The sequence below is a fragment of the Notamacropus eugenii genome, chromosome 1 (assembly GCF_028372415.1).
Source record: "Notamacropus eugenii isolate mMacEug1 chromosome 1, mMacEug1.pri_v2, whole genome shotgun sequence".
Lineage (NCBI taxonomy): Eukaryota > Metazoa > Chordata > Mammalia > Diprotodontia > Macropodidae > Notamacropus > Notamacropus eugenii.
Genome location: NC_092872.1, coordinates 519,326,073 through 519,345,718, shown reverse-complemented (window position 1 = coordinate 519,345,718; position 19,646 = coordinate 519,326,073). Strand labels below are relative to the sequence as shown.

Genomic DNA, 19,646 nt, shown 5'->3' with positions numbered 1-19,646 from the left:
TAAATTTCTACACATACTTTGTAGGATTAGCTTCTTTGAAATTCCTAGCATATCACAGGTGCTCAGTAAAATATTTAATGAATTATTTACCAAGGGTTACTTGGCCCTCCAAATTTAGACAAAAGCTGGCTACTGTTTATACATGAAGTGTTTCATGACGATTTAGAGAACTGTAAAGGAAACATTTAAACCACTGAAGCCATCCAGAAGTCAGAGGAAGTGATAATAAGATATTTTCAGATATTCTCTAAAATAGTATGGTTAGATATGTTGTCATTCTTCAGCGTCAGGGCCGTGCACAGAAAGATGACACGGACAGTATCTGAACTCCATAGTCATGACACCGGCTGATTAAACATCAGCTTGTTCTGCCGTTCTGTGTTGATTCAACTTATTTCTTTTTCTTTATCATCGACAGTGTTTTCACATAGTGGACACCTCATAAATATTTATTTCCTTCATCCTTTAAAAACAGGCAAAGTTGTCACTATAGACACAAATTCACTGAGGTCTTCTATGAGGCCTGGCTTTGAGGATATAATCAGAAGGTGTATCCAGAGATTTTTCAGCCTAAATGATGGACAGACATGGTCCCAAAAACGGCACTATCAGGAAGGTAAGGAATGAAAAAAAATTTGAATTGTTTGATTTAGAATCTTCCCTTTTTGCTTTTTTGTTTTGGTGTGTGTACACTAATTGCTGTATCTTGTAAGAATGTATCTTAAGAATTTTTATTTTAGTCTGCTTATAATTTTTACATAGAGCTTTAATGCTACATAGTCTTGGAAGAATTGCATTTTTAAATATATTTTCTTTCTAATCTTTGCTAGATGTGTTCCACTGACACAGTCTACAATGTTAATTTCCCTCATACAGCTTATATTCAAGGACATGCTGAAACCCCTATTTATCGGTTCTCCTTAGCTGATGGGACTATAGTGACTGCCCAAACAAAGAGCAAACTTTTCCGGAATCCAGTAACTAATGATCGCCATGGCTTTCTTTCTACTCACTTCCTACAGAGGTAGTGCCTTTCTGTTGTGTTTTTTGGTTATATTATGCTCAAACTTAAAAAAAAAATCAAGCAGCTGAATATTTTCTTAGTGTAAAAACTTTAGTAAAAGAAGTCAAAATTAGGAGAGAAAGAGTATTCTGTGGTAGGTGAGTTTAATTCTGATGTTTTGGTTTAGAACTTGAAACGTTTGGAGTTGAGAGTAGGAATGCACATTTTTAAAGGTTGTGTTTTGTATGTGAGAATTTACAAAACAATTTCTGCTTGAAAATTTTATTTTCAGGGGTAGAGAGGAGAAAGGCCCTATCTGAAGATGAAGGGGTAGACTGGATGAACAGGATAACTGTACTGTGAAAAAAGTATAGGCTAGGTGGTATATCTACCTTGCATGAAAAATGTTTCTTCTCTTCTTTCCATCTCCCAGTTCCCCCCATGATATTAATAATATAATAATAATATGATTTGCAACATGTTATATATGATAATATATATAACATAATAATATAATGCTGAGGTTAGTTTTTTAAATTCAAATTTCAATTAGGAACATATGCTTTTCATAAATACCAAATGACATCCCAGTGAGAGTAGACAGCATATACAAAGCATTAAATAGGAAATCCTTAAAACTTCTCTAACCTTCTATCCTCTGCCTCATGGAAAATGCTGATTTTGAAGAGTTTTATACCTTTTTTTATGGAAGCCTTTATTTTGTAAAGAGTAGCAATGATGTCAATTGTGGCAATTTTTGTAGCAACCTAGTGGAAGGGAAATTAATTCAACCTCATTAGAAACAGATGAGCACTTAGGCTGGTACAGTTCTTGAAGGCAGAGTCATAGTATCCATGAAGAAGTGGTTTGATATATCAGTTTTTCCTCCTGTAGCTCTTATCTAAAATGTTAATGAACTTTGTAATTGTTGAGTAAAATTCTGTGAGTTTTTCTGTGTGTGATTTTCAGAGAACAGAATGGATATAGACCAAATCCCAACCCAGTGGGACAAAACATACGAGCTCCTACAGTTGGATGTGCCAGTTCTGTTGGAGGAATGAATATGTCGCCAAATCAAAGCCTGCCAATGCAGAACAGGCCCTACTCTTTGGGAGATCCCAATGCAGTAGGACAGATGAGTGGCATTAGATATGGAGGCCCTAATAACATGAGCTCTATAAACCTTGGATCAGGAATGCAGTCCTCTCCCTATCAGAACAACAATTACGGGCTAAATATGAATAGCCCCCCACATGGTAGCCCTGGCCTTGGCTCCAATCAGCAGAACATAATGATTTCTCCTCGTAACAGAGGTAGTCCAAAGATGCCTTCACATCAGTTTTCTCCTGTTCCAGGTATTTTACTTGACCTATTTTTTTTTTTTGTCCATTTTTAAGTGTTCTTCCTGTTAATGTTTTATCCATGTTGGCAGTCTTGCTACTGATGTAGATAATAACTTCTTCACTTCTTAGTCTATGGCCTACAAATATATGTGGCTTTAGCTTACAAATGTAAGCTAATTGGAAATTTATAGCTAAACATAGGAACCACTTTTCAGAGAATGACTCCTTAACCTAGGCAAAGCACAATCTGGTATCAGTTTTAGACAGAAAGCATGTAGTTTTGTTGCTGAACCCATCTACAGAAGATGTCCCAGGGCATTAGATCTGGCCAGGTTCTTCACTTCTTTGGCATAGCCTTAGAAGGTTTCCTTCATACCCAATATTGTCTTAACTTTTTTTATTGTCTTTTGGAGACTTTTTTTTAAAGGTCATATTTCTGTGTGTGATTTGTCATGTGGTTCATTTTATTTCATGCTCCATTATTTTTGAGGAATTAAAGTCCTAAAAAGATGCTTCCTCCCATTGGATCTCCTATATTCATTCAGTTGCCATATGTTGTTATTTCTATCTCTACAACATCTTTTGCATCTGGCCCTTTATCTGTACTCACATCTACCTAGTTTAGGCCCTCACATCTCTTGCATGCACTATTTCAGTAGCCTCTTATAAGCCTTCCCCTCTCTCCAATTCATCCTTCATATAATTGCCAATTCACTTTTCCTAAAATGCAGAATTACCTTTTTGCTCCCTTAGTAAACTCCAATGGCTTCTTTTTTTTCCCGCTTTCCATTTTTGCCTATAAAGATAAAACACAAACTCCTCTGTTGGTATCTAAAGCCCTTGATCTCAGACTAAAGCTTTTACCCCTTTACCCTGTTTGCCTCACTTTCCTCATCTGTAAAATGAACTGGAGAAGAAAATTACAAACCACTCCAATATCTTTGCTAAGAATTGGTCACAACTGAAAATGACTGAACAAAATCAACAAATAGCCATGATGACATCTTGTTAGCCTTTTTACCTATTATTCTCTCTTCCCCACTCTATGACCCAGCCACACTGGCCTTGTTGCAATTCCATGCACATAATGCTGCATTTCCATCTCCTGAGTGCTCACACCTGGCTTCTCCCAGGCCAGGAATTTACTTGTTCTTCACTTTTACAAGCACTTTCTACATGGAACCCTTCCTGCTCCTGCTGTCCCCTCCTCCAATTCCCTCATGTTTATTTTGTCTACGATTATATATGTGTATGCTGTCTCCCTCCATAGAAGGTAGGCTTCTTGAGATCAAGAACTGCTTGATTTTAGTTTTTGTATTCCCAGCACTTAGCTCTTTATACCCCTAATATATAGTGAATATTTAAGAAATGTTTATCTATTGATTGATTGCTCACCTGATTCTTTTGGCTTCCTTCCTTATACAGGTATGCATTCTCCAATGGGATCTGCTAGCAACACTGGCAGCAACAGTTTCTCCAGCAGCTCTCTCAGCGCTCTTCAAGCCATCAGTGAAGGTGTGGGGACTTCTCTTTTGTCTACACTTTCTTCACCAGGCCCCAAGTTGGATAATTCTCCAAATATGAACATGAACCAACAAAGTAAAATAGGCAGCCAGGATTCCAAGAGTCCTGCTGGCTTGTATTGTGAACAGAGTCAGGTGGAAAGTTCCATATGCCAGGCCAATAGCAGGGACCACCCCAGTGATAAAGACAGTAAAGAAACTGGTGTCGAAGGGCCAGAGAATCAGAGAGGACCACCCGAAAACAAAGGCCACAAAAAACTACTTCAGTTACTGACATGCTCTTCAGATGACCGGGGACATTCCACTCTGACAAATTCTCCACTAGATCCAGGGTGTAAAGATTCTGCTGCCAGTGTCACTAGCCCTTCTGGAGTTTCCTCTTCTACGTCGGGAGGAGTTACTTCCACATCAAACATGCATGGCTCCCTGCTGCAAGAGAAGCACAGAATTTTGCACAAATTGCTGCAGAATGGGAATTCTCCTGCTGAAGTAGCCAAGATTACAGCCGAAGCTACTGGAAAAGACACGAGCAGTGCAGCTTCTAGTGAAGGCATTATTAAGCAGGAGCAGCTAAGTCCTAAGAAGAAGGAAAACAATGCACTTCTTCGATATCTGCTTGATAGGGATGATCCTAATGATTCACTTTCTAAAGACATAAAACCTAAAGTGGAAGGTGTAGATAATAAAATGGGACAGTGCAGCACCTCTTCTATTCCTCCTTCAAATCAAGAAAAAGAGATTAAAGTTAAGACTGAACAAAATGAAGAGGTAACATATTGGTAGTTTAAGAACTTCATTCATTTGTTTTCTGTTATTTCTATCCTATAGTAAGCATGGTAGAAAACTGGGAAATCGAATTAATGACAGCCACAAAAACAACAATAGTAGTAGTAATAATAATAAACATTTATATATAAGCACTACAATTTGTAAAAAGCTTTAGAAGGATAATCACATCTGTGCCAAACAGAGGCTCTATGATGTAGATAATATCATTATCCCCATTTTATAGATGAGGAAACTGAGGCTCCAAAAGGTTGTTGTGTCCTACTCACACAGTAGTGTATTTGAACCTGGATCTTCTTGACTTCAAGTTCAGTACTTTTTTATTTCATGACTTTGCAACTGTAACTTAATGATGAAATTTAGAATTTAGTGATTGTTACAATTATGTAAATGCTCACCTAACTAGCTAAGTTTGTTGATATGCATGGTTTGAAGGTAGAAATGGAAATTCTCATCTACATGCTTATTTTCCAAATGAAAATTCTAGGTAACTGAAGGCATGGTACAGGGGGTTAGAGAAACACAAAAATCAAAAGTATAAATTGCCATTTAGAAGCTAAATTATATACATATTGCTATGTGTGTATAACAGTTTTGGGTGATTATTTATGGCAAACTTGATAGTATGTGCTTATGCTTTATCTGGTGGTGATGATCGTCACAGCATTGCTGTGAGAGTCTCTCTGTTGTCAAATATAAGTGCTAACACCAGGGCCAAATAAATACATTTCAGATGTGAGCATATTTTTGGTTCTGTGATTGTCACAGCAGGGTAAATTGATCTCATTTTGAAGGGAAAGATTTTCTTTTGGTTTTCATTGGACATTAAATTAGATAACCCCTTGTAGGAAAGAAAAATAGTAGCTTCTGAACATTTACCATAATATAAGTACTAAGCTTGAGTTTACATATGTGTGTGTGTGTGTGTGTGTGTGTGTGTGTGTGTTTACTATAAGTATATATAGTTTACATATCTATCTGTCTGTCTATCTATCTATCTGTCTATCTATCTATCTATCTATCTATCTATCTATCTATCTATCTATCTATCTATCTATCTTATATTTGTGAAGAACAACCCTCATTTAGATAAAGGTATTTTCAGAAATATTCATCATCACTTACGTTACTTCCTATAAGCCTCACACAATCCCCCTTACCATTATTTTCAGACATTTGTTCCATTTTATTCTTCATCGTTCAGTTTTTTCCTTACTACGCATACACCTGTTGTATGGGTGCAAATATACAGACATATATTCAACCTGTTTGTAAAAATCGATTTTTAGGTGAGTGGAGACTTGGATAATTTAGATGCTATTCTTGGTGACCTGACAAGTTCTGACTTCTATAACAATGCCATGTCCACAAATGGTAACAACCTGGCAAGTAAGCAACAGATGTTTCAAGGAAATACCCCTCTAGGTAAGTTTTAATTTTTAAAAAAATAAAACTTTGGTCTTTTAAATCATGAAATGGTGACTAGGAATACATGGACAGATTACATATGGTACATTTATGGGGTGCTGGGGTGTTTGGGTTTGTAGGTTCATGGGGTAAACTCATACCTCCAAGTACTCATACTTCAGTAACAGATACTTATTAAAAGGCCTTTGTGTAATGTATCTGCTTCATGAAGAGGGCAGTAAAACAATAAATACGACTTAGACCATGCCCAAGAAGATCTTATGTTAGAGTGCATTTTAAGACAAAGCAGCCCTTTAGACATCATATGCAGATGTTTCTGTTTTGTAGTTTAAGATTTCAGCGTTTTTATTTTTCTGTCTACCAGTTTTCCCCAATTATGTACCTTTTAAAATTCATTTGATCCATACTTCTGTTGAAACCTAGATTTTCTCTTGTGTGACAGTGCAGAAAGCAAAACGCACTACTGCAAAACAGATATCCACCATGAGAGATTTGGAATCCGTTTATCTTTAGATTCTAATAGGTGTTGAACTTTTCTTTTTTGCCCCCAATTGTATTGTTAAATGTGATTATATTTCATTTAAACCATGTGTATACCTGTTTCGGTCCATCTGTCACCCATGGGAACAGTTTGTAAAATGTTTTCCTTCCATCTCATCCCTAATTTGTACTTATCTTTATTATTTTTTATATGAAAAATATGTATTCAATGGCACTTTATTCATGTTAGAATGGAGCTGCTTAAAGATGTACCTTATTAGTAATTTTTGTTCTAGTGCAACCACTTATACCATTCTTCCCTTCTGGGTACACATATTCAGTTACAGTTCAATTCCTATTTGACTGTAAGTTCCTTCTAGGTAGGGATTATTTTATTCTTTGCAATTGTATCAGTTGCACATAGCACAGTGCCTGGTATGTATTAGGCACTTAATAAATGCTTGTTAATTGACTTGATACGATAAAGAAAAAAGTCAATTTTATTTTCTATGTCACGGAGTGTGATAAAATTCAGAAACAAAAATTCATTAGTAGGTTTTAAAAAAAAAAATTAGATATTTCTCCCTACTGATGCAGATAGGAGAGTAAACAGAGAAGTTAAAATGACTTGTCCAGGGCCATGTAGCCAGGAAGTGTCTTTCTAATTCTAAGACCCACTCTCTGACCGTTGGGTCCTGCTAGCCTTTAGTAGTAGTTTTGCTAGAAAATTAGATAAAAACTTAATGATGTAATACATGTGTCTTGTGGTAACCTCAGCACCTTATTCTTCCTGAACTTAAACCACCCTCCCCACCTCTCCCCCTCAACTAAGAACAAGATGTTACAGATGGCATTTCATTGTTACATTTTGGAGAGTCTGTAAGTGAGTAGGGCAGCTAAGTGGTATAGTGGATAGAATACAGGCCTTAGAGTCAGGAAGACCTGAGTTCAAATGTGACCTCAGACACTAACTGTGTGACCCTGGGCAAGTCACTTAATCCTGTTTGCCTCAGTTTCCTCAATTGTAAAATGAGCTGGAGAAGGAAATGGGAAACCAATCCAGTATCTTTTCCAAAAGTGTATCCCAACTGGGGTCATAAAAAATGGGACACAACTGAAAACCACTGAACAACAACAAAATGAGTGAATAACAATGATTTGCTGGAGAAATTAATGGCAGACAATTTTACTTATGTCTTTTGACTATTTCAGTTGTTTCTGTCACCAATTTATTAAATCATACCTTTTAATGTCATTTTCTAAGGGTCTACAAAGCATTTCTAGATTGATTGTTAAGCTGGAAGATCATAAATTACAGTCAGCTTTCAAGTCAAGCCAAATTAAACTAACATTTTTAAAGCTCCCACTATGTGCCCAATACTGTGCTAAGTACTGGAGATATAAAGAAAGGCACAAAAACTAGTCCCTGTTCTCAAGGAACTTAAAGGGGAGACATGCAAAAAGACTGTACAAACAAGATAAATACAGGAAAAATTGTGAGTAATCTCATAGAGAAGGCATTAAGATTATGGAGGCTTCTTGCATACGGGGGGCCTTTAGCTGAGATTTTAAAGAAGCCAGGTAAGTTAGGGGCCAGAAATGACGAAGGAGAAATTGCCAGATATGTGAAGTCTGTGAATATGCTCAGTCATTTTTGAGGAATAACCAGTAAGGAAGCCAGTGTCCCTAGACTGCATGTGGAAGGGAAATAGTTATAGGAGAACTGGAAATATTGGATAGGGTTAGGTTATGAAGGGCTTTAAAAGCCAAACAGAGGATTTTCTGTTTGATCCCGTAGGTAACAGGGAGAGGCACTGAAATTGATTGAGTGTATGTGTGTGTATGTGTATGTGTGTGTGTGTGTGTATGTGATGGTCAGACCTACACTTAAGGAAGATCAATCTGACAATTGAATGGAGCTTTAAATTATAGTGGAGAGAAACTCTTGGCAGGGAGAGCAACCAGCAGACAATAGCCTGAGGATAAGGTAATGAGGTCTGCACCAGAGTAGAGGCAGTGTCAAAAGAGTGAAGAGGGAGCATATGAGAGGTATTACAGAGGTTAGAAGTGACAGGACTTGTCAACTCATTCCTGTGAATGAATATGTATGCCATTTTTTAAAAAAACTATTTTTACTTTGCAACATTCAGTTCCACAAGCTTTTGAGTTTTAACATGCTATTTTAAGATAGTGCATTTGGAGAAATCGATTTCAGATCCAGTGTAACCTTGTCTAGTTATTAGAATTTGATGCATCTACTGTTGCAGCTTGAATTTGACTCTCAGTCAGATTTTTCTTTTTAATTGTAAATGACCTAGTTTGCAATAAAGGTACCCTGAAAAATTTACTGATTCTAATACAGTTTTCAAACAGCTAAGTATGATTTTAAAAATAGATTATCATGGTAGGCTGTAGCAGTTTAAGTTTAAGGAGATGTGACATAACATAACCCTCACTTGTCTTCTTAGCCCATAAGTTGAGTATTTAGATAATTTAAACATTTGAACTATGCTAAAATTAATGCTTAATATAAATGACTTTGAAGAATAATACCTGTTTGGACATATAAAATCTAGAATGGTAGGTTAAAAATAATGTTAAATCATAATTAAAAATATAAAACAAATTTTAAAAATTATGTTTTGTTCCCATTCTTTTCATTTTCAGTTAGGACTGTCAGAAATGTCTCATGTCTTCATAGCTTCAGTTTGGAAATGTATAAATCTAATTTGTTGTGCTACTGTCTTTTGCTGTTGTGTTGGATGTTTCACAGTTCCCAGTCTTGTTACTTCCATTAATTCCTTTGTCTATAATGATGATTATTAGGAATGATACAGTATGTATTTTAAAGAACTTTATTCTTTGACTAAAATGAGTACTTAGAATAATAAAAGCAAAATAAAACATTTAGTGCATATTTTTACATTTCAGCCCTAAGTTATAAAAAGGGATCTCTCTATTTTGATTCATGAGCCACTTAGTATAACTACATGTAGAGGGAAAAAATATCATGGGGCTTGAGGAAAGTTGACTCAATCTGGTGATTAGAACAAGGAGCCATGTGGAACAGGCACTTACATAAAATTTCTCCTCGTAGGGCAGCACTCATCCATGTTCCACTGTTGAAATTCTTCATCTGGGATAGCACTGCTAAGTTTACTTTCAGTATGGATTGTGTCTCCTTCTGGTGTTTATTATGTAAAGGAAAAACTTTACTTTGCTGTGTACTTTAGCATTTGAGGGGCAGGGTGGAGGTATATTGGCAGAGATACAGGAGCTGTCTATTCATTTCTTTCTATTTTGAGGTAGATACAATGTTATTTATAAAATACATTTTGGTTCCTTTTTAGGTTTGAGAAGCCCACAGTCTCTGCCATCTGCTCGTCCTCCTTTTAATCGAGCTGTATCCTTGGATAGCCCTCTTCCTGTTGGTTCAAGCCCTCCAGTGAGAAATATTAATGCATTTCCCATGTTACCAAAGCAGCCTGTGGTAAGCGGGAATACAAGGATGATGGATACACAGGAGAGTTTTGGCTCTAACATGGGTATGTTGCTTTACTTGGGAGTTACTATAATGCATTTTGGAAAACAATCTTTTAAGGACCTAAATGAAACATTCCTATGAGACAGTAGTTTTTTTTCTTCTTTCCACCCCACCCCTCTGTACTATCCTCTGGGGTGGAGGGGATTACTCTCTCCTTCACCCTCCTCCCCCTCTCCATTTAATCATGTTTTGTAAAGTAAATTATAGGATCATCAATTGGAATGAGAAGGGACCTTGGAGAACATGAAGCCTACTTCTCTCATTTTGCAGATGAGCAAACTGAGGTTGATAGAGGTCCAGTCATTTGCCCAGGATAATACAGCTAGTAATGAATCTGAGGCAAGATTGGAACATTTCTGGCTCCCAACTCCACCACTCTTCAACGTTGGCATAAAGTTAAATTTTTGTCTTGAGTAAAAATTATTATGACATTGGCTCCATCCAAGTCTCACAATTCATCTGCATCAAGATTCCACTTAATATGTTCTAACTCTTTTAGTTCAAAGTTTTTATGAATAATTTTCCTTAACCAGCAGACTGGAATAATAGCCTACAGGATATATTTATACATTTATTTGCCATATTAATGGTGACCAAATGATTTTAAGTTTTATTACTTGGTTTTGGCCCTCAGAAGTGGTAAGGCAAAATGCTGTTGTGTCGTCATTAGCAGCTTACTATTTGGGGATTTTCTTTTGGGTCATTATTTTATGTAATTGAGGTTGTTTATTTGAAAAAAAACAACAGCCCAGTATTATAAAATGGTGAAGAACTAATTCTTTCTTTTTCACTAGGTGGACCAAATAGAAATATGACTATGAACCATCATCCCTCAGGAGAGTGGGGTTTGCCAAATTCTAAAGTTAGCAGAATGGAACAAAACACGAGTTCATTGGTGAGACCAGGAACTGACTATAGTAATTCCTTACCCAGACCTGCAATGGGTGGTACTTTGCCTGGCCTTCCTATTAGGTCCAATAGTATACCTGGTACAAGGCCAATGCTGCAGCAGCAGATGATTCATATGAGTAAGTATTCTTCTTTCCAGAAAAAAAAGTAAAACACATATTTGTAATTGCTGCCTAACATTTTTCAGCCATTCTTTTGTATATTTCTAAATATATCCTGATTTTTATTTCCTAGGACCTGGTGAGATTCCTGTGGGAATGGGAGTAAATGCCTATGGCCAGACAGGCCCCTCTAATCCACCTGGGTCTTGGCCTGATAATATGTTATCCATGGATCAGGGCCCTCGTGGGACGCAAAATAGGTAGGGATTGAAATAGATGATGTCAGTAAGTTTATTTACTTATTATTATTATTTTTAAGGAAAGAGTCATCACTAAATTTGTAAGGAAGTAGTTAGAGTTAGATTATATGTACAAATATAGTAACCACAACTGTCTGTATGCTAGACTATCAGTATCCTCAGCCATTAGGAACGTAGAACCTAAAATAAAGGAAGAACAGTCCTCTATGTTATAGGTCCCAAGAAATACTTGGGTAGGAGAATTCAAATATTTTAAAGTTGTTACTCAGTCCATTGTATGGAAAGAATAAGAAAGCAGATTAGAAACTTGGAGGATACATTTGCAGCACTAAAAAGCAGCGTTCACAGTGAAGGGAGTAGATGGAAGAAAAAACATTTTAAAGCCAAAACACTTTGGCATCACTTTATATAAGGGCAAATAGACATATATTTTAAATGTTCCTTAAGGATATTACTATAATTGATGCCTAACAGTTTACTATGCTTCAGAAGATTGTGTGATAGCTTTCTGTCTATAAAATTATCTGTGAAACCTATTTATTTGAAGTAGCTTGTTTTTTTATTCTAGGTGAGAGATTACTCTGATTTCTTTAAATAAATTTTGTACTTGAAAACAACTTTTGGATGTTGTTGAACATGATATTATTATCCTCTCCTCTCAGTTCCAGAATGATTATGGATTGAGGTCAAGATCATGTTTTTATTTATTCTGGTATTGAACTTGCTCTACCCATGCAATTTGGCATCCTTTCTGCAAGTTACAGTCTTAATTGCTTAGGGTTTTAATAGGTTCTGTTATTGGTGGAGGGTCAGACAGCCAGTGTATGTCATAAGCTGGTCTTGAACCTAAATATTCCTGGCTTTGAAGCCAATTCTATTGACTTTTCCATATTGCAAACTTCAGGGTTTTGTTGGATTATGGATATATAGGAGTTGTGCAGCCTGTCCTACATTGAAGTGGCCATTTTGGCTGGAAGTTCCTGGGCAAAGTCTTTAATCACTTTAAAATATGTATGTGTGTGTGTATACCCATATTATATATATGTGTGTGTGAGAGAGAGTGTATGTACGTACACACACACACACACACACACACACACACACACACACTCCAAATTGCTTTCTAAAAAATCAGTGGACCAGTTGGTATGCTACCAACAATATATTCCCTCACCACTTCTTATCTGGACTACCTAATTTGTTTCTTTGTTTCCATTCAGTCCCACCCAACCTTAATCAATGCATCTTTCATCTTGTTATCAAAACAATCTTCCTAAGACACAGCAGGTCAGACTATGGACATATTCAATAACCTTCAGTGGCTATCTTTGCCTATATGATAAATATAGATTCCTTAGCCTGGTTTTTAAGGCCTTTCACAATCTGGCTCCCATCTACCTTTCCAACCTTATTTCCTACTACTCCCCTTCATGAACTCCATATTCTAGCCAAACTGGTTCATAAACTATTTCCTGAATTGAACTCTATCTGCTTTCTCTGTGCCAGGTATGCACAAGCACTGCCTTTCAAAAGGCAGTAAGTTCCTGCCCATTCAGTTTTTGTGTCATTTTCTCCATGAAACTGTCTCTGATCACCCCCACCTTTCTGCTACCACTGCCATAATTTTCTGTGGACTGTAATTATTTCTGTTAATATTGTATGCCACTAATAGACTGTAAGGGCAAAAGCACTTTGGTTTTCTCTTGTTGTCCCAAGGATCTGCCACAGTGATTAGGGTGCACTGAGCATGTCTATTGAATCACATTGAGCATAATAGTAAAGCAGTTTCCATATGTATATATGATCATTGTAGTGACCGTGTCATATAATGATAATGTCAGAAGCGCCTGGAGTGGTCCAGGAGATATTAGTCCCATTTTACAGGAAAGGGTTACATGTCTTGGCCAAAATCAAGTGGTTACGAGGTATCAGAGTTAGGATTAGAACTGAGGTCTTCTGACTTCATCCAATAGGACTATTCTTATATGACAGTGCTGTTTAGATAATTATCAAATAGTTTTGTGAATAGTGTGGGTAGACTTTATTCGGTGAACATTGTACTTTATTTAGAAGTGTCTGAAATTATCATTATAATGTCAGATGTTTTGAATTTTGTCTTTTTTTAGAGCCCTTGTTAGGAATTCCCTAGATGATCTCTTGTGTCCTCCTTCTAACATAGAAGGTCAGAGTGATGAAAGAGCTCTTTTGGATCAGTTACATACTCTGTTGAGTAACACAGATGTCACTGGACTTGAAGAAATTGATAAAGCTTTGGGAATCCCTGATCTTGTAAATCAAGTAAGAAATATTAACCTGACTAATAGATATACATCTATTTTCATATTTCAGCATTTTGCACATGGAAAAATAATTTGTAAAACTACAATATTGCTCTTAGAATCCTAATAGGTAACAAAAGAATTATTTATAATGTAATAATTATGACTCAGTAAAACTAGTTTTCAAGAATATTTGACTTGTTCAAGACTTACTACGACAATCTCATTTTACAAATGACAAAACTCAAGGTCACATCTTTTGATTCTATATTTACTTTAGTTTACCCCAGTCATTAATGTTCATAATCTTAGCAGTATAACTGAATACCTCACAGTATTGCATGATTCAAATTACATGAAAATTCTCAGTCATTGTTGTTTATATTTGCATTAATTTGCTGTTGGAGTTTTTGATTCTAGATGTGTAATGATCTACTATACTACCATCTGCCTCAGCTAGAATACAAGTTAATTTTTTTATTAGCTTCAACAAAATGAAACTAATAAGGTATATCTGCCATGATTGTCCCTTCGCATCTCCCCAACTCCCCATTCTTTTTCATTCTTTTCCTTTAAGCAGTTATACAAAACTCCAGATTTGCAGAACAGAAAAATTATTAATGGCTGTTTTGCATTTTGGATGAATTCTTAGTTTTGCAAAAGAAGACATTTAATCATTTTTTTCAGACAATGTGGTGACAAGTATTATTTTGTTTTTGGAATTTCATGCTGGCATTTTAAAATTAATACCTAAATACCTAATTTCTTTAAGATGTATGGTAGGTATTGGTATTCATTTGTTTATTTGCTGTTAAAGGGACAAGCTTTGGAAGCTAAACAGGAGTCTTTCCAAAGTCAAGAGTCTGCAGTAATGATTGACCAAAAGCCTACTCTCTATGGACAATCCTATCAAGCCCAATCTGCAGTAATACAAGGAGGTTTCAGCAATCTTCAGGGACAACAGCAGCCATATAATTCAATGATGAATCAAATGAGCCAGCAGGGTAACTTTCCACTTCAGGGAATGCATCCCAGAGCTAACATGATGAGACCTCGAACAAATACACCCAAACAGCTTAGAATGCAACTCCAACAGAGACTCCAGGGCCAGCAGGTAAGTGGATGTGTTGATGGTGGCTGAAGTCGCAGAGGTAGGGGTGAACGGTGGGAAGAGAGAATCTTACCTTCATGGGAATAAGAAATTAATATTTTGATTCTTTCATATAGTCTGAATGGGGTATAAGTAAATGGTAATTTATTAAGTGCTAACTATGTGCCAGGAACTGTATACATTCCTTGCCCTAAAGGAGTGTTTACCTTGTGTTGAGTGAGGACAACACCACAGTCAGGAGGTGGTGGGGAATGCATGTAGTGCAGGCTGTTAATGGTTGTAGAGGCCCAGACCTCCTAAGATGAGGACCCCAAGAATGGAGTCCAGGTTACCAAAGGGCACGATGTAGTGGTGATATTCTGAATAGAAAATTATTCAGAGTTCTTTATTTTTAAGCATTTTGTAGTATTGAAATAAATGCTTCTATTTGTAAAATAAGTAGGAAAAGAATGATTCCTGTTTTACAGATGGGAGATCTGAAACTGAGACTTAAATGAACTCTTAGCTTCAAGTCCAATGTTTTCTTTGATGTCAGACCAGGCTATCTCCCCATTTTATAAATCCGTTATATTATAACATCTTAGTTTAATTTTGATACTCCAGAATTAAACATTTACTTTATCCCCATCATTCACTATTCTGTAAGGCTTTGTACTACAGTGGGAAGAACCCGTAAGTTGGGGGTCTTGGGTACATATTTTATGTTTGCTACTTCTACCCAAGAGCCAAGTTGCTTTAGCTGTGGATCACTCAGTTTTCTCCCTTACGAAATGAGAGAATTGGATTAACTATTCCTTAAGGTTCCTTCCTGCTTTAAAGTTGACCCTGATATACACAGCTAAATGACCAAGGAAGACAAACCCATGACGGCAATTTTAATGAACTATTTATGTGTCTGTTTAATAGGTGTTTATGTAAGTAGATTAATTAGTTAGATCCTAGGATTTAGAACTGTAAGGGTCATTAGAAGCCTCCTGTTTAACTTTTTATAGATGAATGATCTTGGGCCCAGAGTGTTTCAAAGACTTTGTTACAAGTATTAAGAGGCAGAGTTGATATTTGAACTTGGGTCTTTTGACAGTGAGTCCTGTGCTTCTTTCACTACAGTATTCTTGGTTTTTGGAATAGTGTCTGATCCAATTCCTTGCTGCTGTGTTCGGTTGGGCTCTAGATCATTTTGTCTTAGTTAATGGTTATATTTCCAATGCAGGCTTTGGGCTTAGATTTCTTATAGAGTACAATGGTGGGTTCATTGTCCTTTCTAATCCAGATCTTGTTCATATTTTAAGGGGTTCTGGTGTACACACTGGTGATCATTCTGACTCCCTGACTTCACAGGTCATCAACCACCTCTACTCCTAAAAACAGTAGTTTCACTCTTCTTCAGTTGCAAATCGGGATATCCATACTTTAGCTCTTACTTGACCAATACCTATTATTTCTTATGATCTTCAACCCTGAACTACTTCTTGCTGATTATAGTCTCCTGTCTTTCCATCTATTTCTCTGTTTCACTCTTTCTAAGTCACTTATTCACTTATTCCTAAGAATACTTCATCTTTTCTGAAGCATCCAGTCCCAGCTATCTCTTTGTTCTTCAGCTCTACCACTACTAACTTGCCTTTATTTTCTTCTTGCAAGCATAATCTAATAATTCATCAATTCAGCTTTATACTTTTCTCCATCTTTGCATCCTCTGAACCCCTGGTCACCATCGTTCACCCCCTGTAGTTCTCAGTCTGACATTCTTATCTCCATCTGACTTCTCTGTTAATCTACCTTCTGTCTTAGCTGTTTGCTTATATCATTGACAACTGGACCCATTACAGATGTATTTAATGTAATCTCCAGTTGGCCCCTGCTATTACACAGTAAACCTTTTCTTATTACTTGATTATTTCACTCCTCTCTCAGGCACATTGTTCCAGGTTTTCTTTTCCCTTAAAAAAATGTTTTCTCATCTTTTTCATTTTTCATCTTAACCATTTTTTGCAGTAACTCAAAAGAAACACTAGATGTACAAATCCCAGATGTTCACACAGGCTTATTGTGCCTGACTTGTTGCAGAGCCTTTTGAGCTTGTGTGGGTTTGACCAGCTGTAGTCAGACACACACATTTACTCTGACATATGATGTCATTTTGTTTCTTTTCAAGTACAGAGGCCAACGACCCTTTCTCTTAAGCACTCAGCTACGTTCTCATCTTCCTATCTTTTGTCAAAAGGTTTTTGCCTTTTACTTTACTGGGAGCATAAATCATTTGCTATCCATCCCCCTTTCTTCTTTCTGTGTATCTCAAAACCCCTCCACATCTTCACCCATCCTTTCTTCCTTTACTCCTGTGTATGAGGAAGGGGGTCGTCTTCCCTCCTATGGCCACCTCAGTATCCTGGATCCCATGCCCTCTTACATCCTACAAGGATTCACCCTGTCATTCTCTTTCTCATCTGCAATCTCCTCCTATCTAATGGTGCTTTCTTGCTGCTTACAAACACATGAAAATCTATTCCATCTGTAAAAATCCTTACTTAAATGTTCCATTGTCTTAAGATATTATCCTTTGAATTTCTCTTCACCATCAAAGTGCCAGGAAAAAAGCTTCCTACATTCAGTGACTCCTCACTCTTTTTTCAGTCTCCTTACTGTTTAGCATCAGACTCTATTCAGCAGAAATTGATCTCTTCAGAGTTACCAATAATCTCAAATTTTTTTCCTTAAAGTTTTTTAAATTATATTTAAAGACAGTTTTCAGCATTCATTTTTGTAAAATTTTGAGTTCCAAATTTTTCTCCCTTCCTCCTTCCCCTCTATGTCCTCAAGACAGCAAGTAATCTGATATAGATTATACATATACAATCATATTAATCACCAGTAATTTCTTCATTGGCAAATTTCATAGATTTTTCTTAATCTTCATCCTTCTTGACATCTCTGCATTTGATACATTGATCTCCTAGATTTTCTTTCCTCTCTACTTGAATTATTTTAAGAGCCTCCAAAATGGTCTCACTGCTTCTTATATCTTCCCTCTAATCCATTCTATACACAGCTGTCAAAATAATCTTAATAATAATAAAGGATAGATTTGATCATCTTACTGTCTTGCTCAAAAGCCTTCCATGACTGTTCCATTGCTTGTAGAATAAAATACAAGATCTATAGCCAGGTATTTAAAGTTTTCCATAATAAGGCTCTCCCTAATCTTTCTAGCCTCATTTTATACTAGTTATCTCTCTGAATGCCACATTATAGCCAAACTGGACTACTGCTCCCTCTCTTCCCAGCTCCCACGTCTGCCCTTCCTCCTTTCTTGAAGCTAGTTCTCCCGTCTTGCCCAGACTGGAGTGTAGCAGCCACTCATGGTAGGCATGGAAATTTTGACATTCTCTATTTCTGACTTAGGCTAGTTCATTACTTTTCAATCAAGCCTGAAGGCTTCTAGCTCCCAGGGACTCATCATATTGGTGTTTTGGTTTTTTTCTTCATTTGATCTCTTCACTGTATAAGCCTAGTAATGGTATTGCTGGGTATTCCATTTTACAGTTTTGGGGGCATAGTTCCTAATTGGTTCCCAAATGTCTGGGTCAATTCAGAGTTCCATCAATAGTGTACTAGTGTGGACCTGTTTTGTTTTTTGCAGCTTTTCCAGCATTTGTCATATTTGACAATCTGATGGGTGTGAGATGGAACTACAAAGTCACTTCTGTTTGTATTTCTGTAATTATTAGTGATTTGGAGCATTTTTTCACATTGTTGTTGATAGCTTGAATTTCTTCATTTTGAAAATTGCCTTTGAACCTTTATCTATGGGGAATGGCTCTTGGTTTTCTGTATTTGAATTGGTTTCATATATATACATATATTTCCTCAGTTATACCCATTTCTCTTTTAATATTAGCTACACTGGAGTTTTTTGTGCAAAAATGCTTAAATTTTATATAACAAAAATTATCCATTAACTTTACCTATCCATAGATCTCAAAGATAAGTTTCTTCCTTTTTGTTATCACAGTTATCCCTTTTTCTTAATCTCCATTCATACAAACTATCTTCTACGCCTAGAATGTACTTACATCTTTGCTTCTCAACCTTCTTTCCTTCCATCCATCCAACAAATTTGGTCTTCCTTCAAGGTTTAACTCAGGTATCACCTTCTCTGTGAAGCTTTCCCTGATGTCCCTTCCTAGTAGTGTTTTGTTTTATTTTATTTGTTTTTCTCATTCTCAGATTTTCTCCTAGTGTGTTTATATGCATGTTCTGTGCTCCCAGGAGAATATGATGCTCCTTTGGGGCGGTAACTTTGGTCTTTGTCTTTTTATTCCCAGCGTCTACCAGAGTTTCATGCATTCAGGTGATTACTAAGTGCGTGTTGAACTGAATCAAATGGAATTGATTTGCAAATATATGTTCTAGAGAGTTCTAGATTCCTATGCATTAACTGCTTTCACACAGAAAAGTAGGCATTTTGGAAAGCTGTGTTCACTCATGAAGATTGTATTTTAAATACACTGTAATTGAATGTTACCAAAGGTTACCTTGAAGAATGTTCTGTATTAGTTGAATTGAACTGAATTAAGTTTGCCTGTAATTTTATAATCCAGAGAATGCTATTATCTTCCTTTGAATGCTCCCAGGCAGACAATAGTCAACATTTAGGGAACCTGTTCACTTGTGTAGGGTGTCATTTAAAACTTGTTATTAAATGTTGCCTGGAAGAATGTCCCTTTAACAGTAGTGCATTAAAGGTTAACCTGAGAAAGTTAATGCAGCTTCTCTAAGTGCCTAATTTACAAAATCACAATTGTAGAGATAATCTGCCTCAATAAATCTTTTCTGATACTTTTTGATGATGCCCTTTAAGATACAATTTCACATCCAT

At 36.4% G+C, this 19,646-nt stretch overlaps 1 protein-coding gene across 6 annotated transcripts in view; it reads left to right on the top strand.

Moving 5' to 3' along the window:
• NCOA3 (nuclear receptor coactivator 3) overlaps window positions 1–19,646 on the top strand; it is a 209,903-nt gene that overhangs the window by 185,190 nt on the left and 5,067 nt on the right. For all 6 annotated transcript variants that reach the window (XM_072633632.1, XM_072633628.1, XM_072633631.1 and 3 more), the window contains 10 exons: window positions 476–616; window positions 877–1,024; window positions 1,973–2,358; window positions 3,772–4,637; window positions 5,945–6,080; window positions 9,914–10,108; window positions 10,902–11,135; window positions 11,251–11,377; window positions 13,504–13,675; window positions 14,474–14,770. In XM_072633632.1, the coding sequence (XP_072489733.1) occupies window positions 476–616; window positions 877–1,024; window positions 1,973–2,358; window positions 3,772–4,637; window positions 5,945–6,080; window positions 9,914–10,108; window positions 10,902–11,135; window positions 11,251–11,377; window positions 13,504–13,675; window positions 14,474–14,770 (2,702 nt within the window). The remainder of the gene's footprint in view (window positions 1–475; window positions 617–876; window positions 1,025–1,972; window positions 2,359–3,771; window positions 4,638–5,944; window positions 6,081–9,913; window positions 10,109–10,901; window positions 11,136–11,250; window positions 11,378–13,503; window positions 13,676–14,473; window positions 14,771–19,646) is intronic.